This window comes from Dendropsophus ebraccatus, chromosome 4 (genome assembly GCF_027789765.1).
Source record: "Dendropsophus ebraccatus isolate aDenEbr1 chromosome 4, aDenEbr1.pat, whole genome shotgun sequence".
Taxonomy (NCBI): Eukaryota; Metazoa; Chordata; class Amphibia; order Anura; family Hylidae; genus Dendropsophus; species Dendropsophus ebraccatus.
The window spans coordinates 22,956,339-22,966,488 of record NC_091457.1 but is presented as its reverse complement, the minus strand read 5'-3'; the positions used below and the strand labels follow the sequence as shown (position 1 = coordinate 22,966,488).

The 10,150-nt window shown below is 48.6% G+C and overlaps 1 protein-coding gene across 1 annotated transcript; it reads right to left on the bottom strand.

The window, feature by feature from the left end:
• Nucleotides 1-337: 337 nt before the first annotated feature.
• Nucleotides 338-940, bottom strand: LOC138789226 (olfactory receptor 1E5-like). The gene has a single exon (XM_069967835.1). The coding sequence runs from the start codon at nucleotides 938-940 to the stop codon at nucleotides 338-340; it is 603 nt and encodes a 200-aa protein (XP_069823936.1).
• Nucleotides 941-10,150: the final 9,210 nt, after the last annotated feature.

Genomic DNA, 10,150 nt, shown 5'->3' with positions numbered 1-10,150 from the left:
GCTGCCTTGTCTACCCCTATGATATGTATACTCTTGTGGTTGGATATTTTAGTCTATACTATACTAGTGTAATAACATGTTCTGTAATTTGTGTAAATTTTTGTTTTTTCAATGTCATTTTGATCAATCTGTTTTAATACAACAGTTGCATTAGGAACTCTCAAAAGTTACATATAAAATGTATTTCTATGCACTGTAAATGTAGCCAATATGTGGTGCTCTTACCTGACAGTGATTCTTTATGTAGCTTTGACTTTATTAGAGTTAAGAAACAAGCCATAAAAGTAGGTGTCAAGGCCGACATCTTGGAAGTAAGTGTACAAGAACAGCCCCACCACTACACTCTCCAGCATTTCTCTGCCCGCACATACTTATACATAAGTGTCTTTATACTCTCTAACATCTCCCGATTCCTCAAACTGTAAACTATAGGGTTAATAAGCGGCGGTAACACTATGTAAATTAAAGATTTGAACTTATTTTCATTTTGAACGTTATCTCCAGATGGTACCATATAGATGGCGATCAGCGTGCCGTAATAAACGCAGACCACCAGCAGGTGAGAGCTACAGGTGGAGAAAGCCTTCTTCCGTCCAGACATGGAGGAAATCTTCAAGATGGTTAAGAAGATGCAGATGTAAGATGAAACAATGAAAAGAAATGGAAAAAAGACACTAAGCAAAGAGACAACAAAATCTTCCCACAATAGAATCGAATTGGAAGAAGCTGAAATTTTAACAATTTCGGCAAAGTCACAAAAGAAATGGTCAATGACGCTGGAGCCACAAAACTCCATCTGGAATATAAATATTAGTTCACTTGACATAAGAATATAGGAGGAAATCCAAGAGAAGCTCACAAGGTACAGACTGTTTTTAGAATTTATGATGGCAGCATAGTGTAATGGGTAACAGATGGCGAGATATCGATCATAAGACATAACTGTTAGTAGGAATGACTGAGCAACCGTAAGAGAGCTATGTAGATAATATTGGAGAATACATCCAGTTAGAGATATGTGACTGCCTGCCCATAGAATGACATGTAACAATGCCGGTAAGATGTTTGATGTGAATAATACATCAGCTGTTGATAGATTCTTAAGGAAGAAGTACATGGGATGTCTGAGTTGCTTACTGACTGATACCGATACAATGATAAGAAGGTTTCCAACCAGTATGACTATAAAAATTAGAAGGAAGAAAAAGAAGAGCACAATGTTATAGTTGTAAAGGGTTTTGAACCCTTGAAGAAAAATCTTGGAGGTGGCATTGTCCTCACACATCTTCCTGATACATAATAATAAGTCCTCCAGATCTGTGAAAGTGAAGAAATTAAAATTTTTTGATCTTGACAGTACGGTAGAAGAAGGAAACAGGTTTAGAAGTTACACATGCATGGAGATAATTCGACCATGGGGGTCAATGAAGTCAGTGGTATGTAGCTGACAATGATAGACAGTATGATTTAAGGCCACTCCCTGGAATATGCTTGAGTACTCAGCAAATCTGTCATCGGAGGCTAAAAATAATTTGGCCTCATTGCAGAAAACGCCCTGACCTTAGATATAGGGTGTCAAGATATTCTTCTGTATGCATGATACATATTATATCACATTGTGATTGTTCTGTGACTTATATGCAAGACAAGGACTCTGACTTACAAATAGTAAAGCCCATTTATCATTCATCTCATAAGGCACACATTAACCTGCATGCACATTCATCCTGATACCTACTGAGCGAGCATATAAGTAAAATACGTCATTAGGCTAGGCTCACGCGTAGTATTTTAGTCAACATTTAGCTAGAAGTTTTTGCCAAAGCCAGAAAAGGCTATGTTTCCACATCGGTTTTCTTTTTTTGTCATTTTGTACCATGTTTTGGACATTGGTTCCAGTTTGCTCTTATTCTGGTAAACTCATTTACATACCATACGTTCAATTTCCAAAGTTGATCTTGATGGAAGGATATAATAGTTTCTTACATGAAATAGATTTTTTATGTATAATAAAAAAATGCAGAAATAAAATATTGCATATAGGTACATATGGATAAAAAAAAATCTGTTGCCTTGATGTCTTTGGGTGCTCGGTATTTATACCTTCTGCCACACACACACTCCATTGTTTACATATGGTTTATAACATATTGGTAATATTCTTTTGGGTATAAATATTTGAAAAAACAACAACATATTAATCCCCGATGTATATGGGAAAGAAAGCAAGAAGTGCAATTATCCTTGTTAATTAAAACGCGGAAAAAAAAGGAAATGAGTATAGACATCTTATCACTCCAAAAATAGACAGAATAGAATAAAAAAAAGATTTGTGATTGCATATTGGAAGATATAACAGTAATTTGTTGATTAATTGAGTTTTTTAAATTTTTGTTTTGTATTGTACTTTATGCATCTCCTTCTGCTTTGCTCTGAACAATGAGAAAATGTAGAGTAGCTGAAGCATAGTGCTCGGACATGCACCTTGCGGTGCTCAGGTCAAAGTGCAAGTCTCCTCCCCACATGTTTGGCAGGTTTAATTAGCCAATAAAAATGCAGGGAAGACTTGGCACATCCTGTTATGCCGTAGCTCTGTTGGCTACTGGCATAGCAGTGATTGGTCAGCCGCATCAAGTGACCTTGGTCTATATAGGTCTGGGTCACCTGATGCTTGGCTTAGATGTTGGTATTTGGAAGACAGGTACAGATGCTGGAGGAGGTAGAGTGTTAGTGTATCGATTTAGTGTTAGTATTTTGATCGATTGTAGGGAATCAATTTAGTAGGTAAAGTGGATTTTTGACTCACCGTAAAATCCCTTTCTCGTAGTCTTCATTGGGGAACACAGACACCTAGAGGGACATGTATCATCGTGCGGTCCGGGGGTTTTCAGCGGAAATTGCCGATTTGCGCAATATTTTATTCACAAATGGCCGATTTGCAAATAAAATATTTGCAAATCGGCACTTTCCACCGGGTACGCCGGGGGGCGGGGAGGGGGTGTGAAGGGGGCGGAACGGAGGGCGCGGACTCAGAGTCCGCGCGATTCAAAATCCGTTCCGCAAAAAGATAAGCCGAAAACCTACTCCAGTCCTCAGCTGGCGTAGGTTTTCGGCGGTGCGCACCAGAGCGCACGGGATTTATGTAGAGGCAGTCCGCCTCTACATAAATCCCCGTAGTGCCGGAGTTGCGGGGACATCTATAAGTCCGGCGTAAAAAACGCCGGACTTAATAAATGTTCCCCCATGGGTTATAGGCTGCTGCTACTAGGAGACTGATGCTAAGAAAAAAATAAAAGATGTCTGCTCCTTCCATCAGGCTATACTCGCCCACTGGCACCAAGCTAATTCAAAAAAACAATACGCAAACAGTACAACAACAGAAAAATAACCTGAAACTACAGGCCAACCAGAAACTGGAATGAAAGAAAGGGTGGCTGCTGTGTCCCCCAATGAAGACTACGAGAAAGGGATTTTACGGTGAGTCCAAAATCCACTTTTCTTGTGCGTCTTATTGGGGGACACAGACACCATGGGACATGCAAAAGCAGTCCCTTGGGTGAGAAAGAAACAAAGAGCAGAGGCTAGACTGAGGAAGCCACTGCTGCCTGCAAGACCTTGCGACTCGCATCGGCCAACGTAAAGGTATCCACACGAACCGGGAAAACGTATGGAGGGAAAACCACATGGTGGCCTTGCACACCTGAAGGGCTGAAGCCCCGTGGTGAATCGCCCAGGAGACACCCACAGAACAAGTGGAATGAGCTCGCAAGTGAAAATGGCTGAACCTTGCCCTTACTGCGGTAGGCCTGCGAGATGGCGGAGCGCACCCAGCGAGCAAGTGTCTCCATGGACGCCGCCAGTCCCTTCCTGGGAAAAAAGAATCCGGCTGCCGAAACGATTTCGCACTGTCAAGGTACACCTGCAGGGCCCGCACGACATTCAACCAGTGGAGAGCACGCTCCCTAGGATGTGAGGGGGCCAGGCAGAAGGAAGGAAGGACGATGTCCTCATTGAGGTGGAATGCCGAGAGCCCCTTAGGCTGAAAAGAAGCCACAGGACGAAGCACCGCCTTATCCTGATGTAAAGTCAGAAAAAGGGGACTTGCAGGAAAGAGCTGCCAGTTCAGACACCCGCTGAACGGAGGTGACAGCTATCAAGAACGCCACCTTTCAGGAGATGATAGCCAAGGGAAGCTCCTTCAGCGGCTCAAAGGGAGCAGACTGTAAGGCAGTCAGAACCAAGTTAAGGTCCCAAGGTGGGATCAGGTGCCGGTAGGGGGGAACAAGATGAGCCACTCCTTGGAGAAAGGACTTAACCGGAGAGATATGCCAGGGGTCTCTGGAAAAAAAACGAGAGTGCCGAAACCTTGCCCTTAAGGGAACTAAGAGACAGACCAGAGTCCAACCCTGCCTGGATAAAGGAAAGAAGTCTAGGCAACGAGAAGGAAAGGGGAGAGGCTAAAGATTCGGCACAATGACGGAGATGAGCCTTCTAACATCTATGATAAAATCGGGCCGAGGTGGGTTTTCGTGCCTTCAACATGGTGTTGACAACCCTGTCTGAGAACCCTCGAGACCTCAAGATCCAGGTCTCAATAGCCAGGCCGTCAAATGTACAGAGGCGAAATGCGGGTGGCAAATTGACCCCTGAGACAGGAGATCGGCGTGATCCGGGAGGCGCCATGGAACATCAGCGGCGAGGGTGACGAGGTCCGCATACCAAGCGTGTCTGAATAATCCGGCGCCACTAGGATTACCAGGAGCAGCAGCAGAGGAGGAAAGATGTACGGAAGAACAAACTGGTGCCAGAAGATCACCAGTACGTCCACAGCCAGCGCTTGAGGGTCCCTGGAGCAGCAAACGAAGGTTGGCAGTCGACGATTGAGGCAAGATGCCATCAGATCGACATCCGGGGTCCCCCACCTGTTGCATATCTGGGCAAAGACCTCCTGATGCAGTGTCCACTCTCCTGGTTCTACACGGGTGCGACTTAGATAGTCGGCCAGACAGTTTTCCACGCCCAGTATGTGAACCACGGACAGAGCTGGAACATTGCTCTCTGCCCTAGAGAGGATAAGCGGCACTTCCTCCATGGTAGACTTGCTGCTGGTCCCTCCTTGGTAATTTATATATGCCACGGTGGTGGCGTTGTCGGTCTGAACCCGCACAGGAAGACCTTGGAGGTGCACCTGCCAATGGAGGAGAGAGAGCGGCGAATCACCCGAAGCTCCAGCACGCTCCGCGTGACCCTGCAAGACAAGGGCCGGAATCCTGATCCTTCGCTCGAAGGTGGGGAGAGATCTGTGCCCCTGAGACAGTAAGAAGAGCTGGAGGGGGCACTTGTGGAATTGAGCGAACGGAACAGCCTCCACGGAGGCCACTATCTTCCCCAGAACCCGCATACAAAGCGTATGGGGACCGGACGGCGACTGCAGAGTGTCTGGACACCCGAACGCAGAGAGATGACCTTGTCCTGTGGGAGGAAAACCCAAGCTTGACTCGAGTCGAACCGCATCGCCAGAAATTGGATGGACTGGGAGGGGAGCAGAGACGACTTGTGGCAGTTAAGAAGCCAGCCTAACCGATCCAACGTGTCCAGGGTGATGTGAAGACTCTCCAAATTCTGGACCCTGGATGGAGTTTTGACGAGGATTTTGTCAAGGTAGGGAGTGACTGAAATCCCTCGGGCTCGAAGGAGCTCCATGACCGCCGCCATGGTCTTGGTGAACACCCGAGGGGCCGAACAGAGTTGGGACGGAGAAGACCTTCAGGATGTCACAGACTTGGTCTTGGTGAACACCCGAGGAGCCGAGGCCAGACCAAAGGGGAGGGCCACAAACTGATAGTGGTCCGGCCCAACCGCAAACCACAGAAATCGTTGGTGGGGAATGGGGGTGGGGGGGAATGGGAATGTGCAGGTATGCATCCTGGATGTCCACCGAGGAGAGGAATTCTCCCGGTTCCAGAGACGCTATCACTGCCCGCAGGGATTCCCTCTGAAAATGGGACAGACGCACATGTCGCTTCAAGCGTTTGAGGTCCAGGATCGGGCGTACAGAGCCATCCCTCTTGGGGACCACGTAGAGGTTGGAGTAAAAACCTCTGAAACGCTGAGGAATCGGGACGGGAATGATGACCACCTTGTTGAGGAGAGAGAGAAGAGCCTGAGAAAAAACGGCCAACAGAGAAGGTGAATGGGGGGCCTGAGAAAGAAAAAATGGTCGCAGGGGAGGGAGGAAAATTCGATTTTGTAACCCCGTGAAATTACATCTCGAAACCAGGCGTCCTGGACGTGATGGAGCCAGACGTCCCGGTTTTCCAAAAGGTGCCCCCCCACTCGAACAGAGTTGGGAGGGAGAAGACCTTCAGGATGTCGGAAACTTGGCAGAGCTTAACCTGAAGGAACAGTTAGGATTGGTTAGTCTGGTCTTGGAGAAGGCAGGATCTGGTCTTGGAGAAGGCAGGACGTTTGTTCTGAGGCGCTGCCCTGTTTGAACGGGAAGACGGTAGAGTCCAAAAGGAGCGAAAAGGAACCGTCCTGCGACGGGCTTCCGGGTGCTTGGGCCGCTGTTAAGGAGGGAGAGAACTCTTACCCCCAGTAGCGCCAGAGATGATCTCTTCCAACTTTTTCCTGAACAAGTGGCCACCAGTAAAGGGAAGACCAGTAAGGGAAAGTTTGGAGGCCAGATCCGCCCGCCACTCACGTAGCCAGAGGGAACAAAGGATGGCCACAATGTTTGCCGCAGCGAAGGCAGAGCTGCTGGTGGAGTCCAAGGAGGCAGAGCAAAGGATACTGACTGGCATCCTGAATCTGCTGCGCAAGGTCCGCTAGCTCATCAGCTGGGGCGCCTGCAAGGATACCCTCTTTTAGTTGCTTCGCCCAAGCCGAAACAGCCTTGGACACCCAAGTGAAGGCTAAGGTGGGAAGCAAGGAGGCGCCAGTCGCCTCGAAGGCTGACCTGGCAAGAGTCTCAACCTGCTTATCCGTGGAGTCCTTGAGGGAGGCCGCATTGTCCAAAGGGAGAATGGTGGACTTAGACAGACGGGAAATGGGCGGGTCCACGGAAAGGGATCCTGACCAAAGAACAACCTTTTCCTGAGGAAAGGGGTAAAGGACAGCCATGCGTTTAGGATTGGAAAATCGTTTGTCTGGCAATTTCCAATTTTTGGAAAATAAGTCGTCGAACTCCTTATGACTGGGGAAGAAAGGACGGACGCCCCTAGCGCTCTTACTAAAGTAGACCTCATTCGAGGGCGGATCCTGAGGATCCTTGAGCTGAAAAGTGTCTTGGATAGCAGTCACCAGCCTGTCCACCAAGGAAGACATGTAAGCCGAATTCGACTCTGAATCCGAATCTAAGTGGGAGCCTGATGGCTCAGCTGAGGAGTGGGAGTGTTGAGGAGAGGCAGAATCACAAGCCTGAGCTCCAACAGATCGAGAGGCCGAGGAGGAGCAGGAGGACGAGGTCCGACCACGTTTATGAGGACGGCTCCCGACTGGCGCGATCATCTGAAACCACCTGCCGGCCCTGAGAAGAGGTAGAGGAACCTGAAGTGGGAGCAGAGAGGCGATCCAAGACCGCTGCAACTGACTGAGAAAGCTGCGCCATCTGGGAGACAGAACGGCAGAAAAAGAGCGAGCCCAGGTTGGGGCAGATTCCTCAGAGTCCTGGAGCGGTGCACCATCCTGAGCAGTCGACGATTTCGAAGCGGATCGCGAGGAGCAAGCAGCGCAGAGGGGCTGTGAGTGTCCAGAGGAGGACTTGCTGTTACAGGAAGAACAGAAGTAATAAGTAACAGAAGGAGGAGCCAGAGAAGCTTCAGGCCTGGAGTCAGTCATAATGCGAGATTAGAGCAAAAAAATGAAAACTTAGAATCTGCCCCCTAGTGAACTAGTAACTGATGGAGCTGACAGTCTGTGTTAACATCCTGCTGCACCAGAGAGCTGAGGCACTGTAAGAGAAAGGGAGCATTTAGAATGCAGTGCAGGGAAAATATATATATATATACACACTCACCGGCCACTTTATTAGGTACACCATGCTAGTAACGGGTTGGACCCCCTTTTGCCTTCAGAACTGCCTCAATTCTTCGTAGCATAGATTCAACAAGGTGCTGGAAGCATTCCTCAGAGATTTTGGTCCATATTGACATGATGGCATCACACAGTTGCCGCAGATTTGTCGGCTGCACATTCATGATGCGAATCTCCCGTTCCACCACATCCCAAAGATGCTCTATTGGATTGAGATCTGGTGACTGTGGAGGCCATTTGAGTACAGTGAACTCATTGTCATGTTCAAGAAACAAGTCTGAGATGATTCTAGCTTTATGACTTGGCGCATTATCCTGCTGAAAGTAGCCATCAGATGTTGGGTACATTGTGGTCATAAAGGGATGGATATGGTCAGCAACAATACTCAGGTAGGCTGTGGCGTTGCAACGATGCTCAATTAGTACCAAGGGGCCCCAAGAGTGCCAAGAAAATATTCCCCACACCATGACACCACCACCACCAGCCTGAACCGTTGATACAAGGCAGGATGGATCCATGCTTTCATGTTGTTGACGTCAAATTCTGACCCTACCATCCGAATGTCGCAGCAGAAATCGAGACTCATCAGACCAGGCAACGTTTTCCAATCTTCTACTGTCCAATTTCGATGAGCTTGTGCAAATTGTAGCCTCAGTTTCCTGTTCTTAGCTGAAAGGAGTGGCACCCGGTGTGGTCTTCTGCTGCTGTAGCCCATCTGCCTCAAAGTTCGACGTACTGTGCGTTCAGAGATGCTCTTCTGCCTACCTTGGTTGTAACGGTTGGCTATTTGAGTCATTGTTGCCTTTCTATCAGCTCGAACCAGTCTGCCCATTCTCCTCTGACCTCTGGCATCAACAAGGCATTTCTGCCTACAGAACTGCCGCTCACTGGATGTTTTTTCTTTTTCGGACCATTCTCTGTAAACCCTAGAGATGGTTGTGCGTGAAAATCCCAGTAGATCAGCATTTTCTGAAATACTCAGACCAGCCCTTCTGGAACCAACAACCATGCCACGTTCAAAGGCACTCAAATCACCTTTCTTCCCCATACTGATGCTCGGTTTGAACTGCAGGAGATTGTCTTGACCATGTTTACATGCCTAAATGCACTGACTTGCCGCCATGTGATTGGCTGATTAGAAATTAAGTGGTAACGTGCAGTTGGACAGGTGTACCTAATAAAGTGGCCGGTGAGTGTATATATATATATATATATATATATATATACACAGCATGGAAGGCCCCCAGGGGGAACTTACCAGGAAACCAGAGACCGGAGGCAGAAAGAATCTTACCAGCAGGGGAAGAGGAGTCCCAGACAGCAGCAGGAAAAGCTGAGTGCCGGGAGAGCATCAGGTCCTGAGCCCACAGGAGGACGGGTAGAAAGGAACAGAAGCAGGAGATGGCGACCAGGGCGGGAGAAGAGTGCGGGAGAGGGGACACCACACGGGAGGATGCAGTGATGATGCGCAGGCGGAAGTGGGCAGGACGGAAGTCACAGCTCGCCCGACACATGACGCGGCTGTGACGTCACTGCCTGGCGCACGTACAAGTACTGCAGTCCAGGCCCAAATGGCCAAATAAGAGACAGGGCCTGGGACGCCAGTAAACAGAGAAGCATCCCAACGCAAGCGGTCTGGCCAGATCAGAAGCTGCAGGGATGCAGAGTGAAATCGGAGGCCCCGCACATCACCCCCCCCCCCCCCCGGAACACGGCGCCCAGCATATGCCCGGCAGGAAAAACCCCAGCACACACAAGGCAGAGAGGAGGATAGAGAAGAAAGAAGGGGGAATAGAGGAGGGAGGGAGAGAAAAGGGAGGGATGCATACTGCCCATTAGGAGCCTCAGGAGATAGAGGGAAAAAAAGAAGAGGGACATTAAGGAGACGGATGGGGATTGAGAACATACTCACCATCAGACGTCTACGCCGGCACGGTGCCACGCTGGCGCGTCCAACTCTGGGAGGCTGGGCGAGAAGGGGCTGGTGGAGGGTAGTCTGCATTGGCAGAGACAGACAGCCAGGCTGATTTGTCTCGCAGGAGCCAGCCGTTGGCGCCTGAGGGTAGACAGACCCTCTATATTCAGGGTTCGCTCCTGGGACGCATTGCAGGGTGGA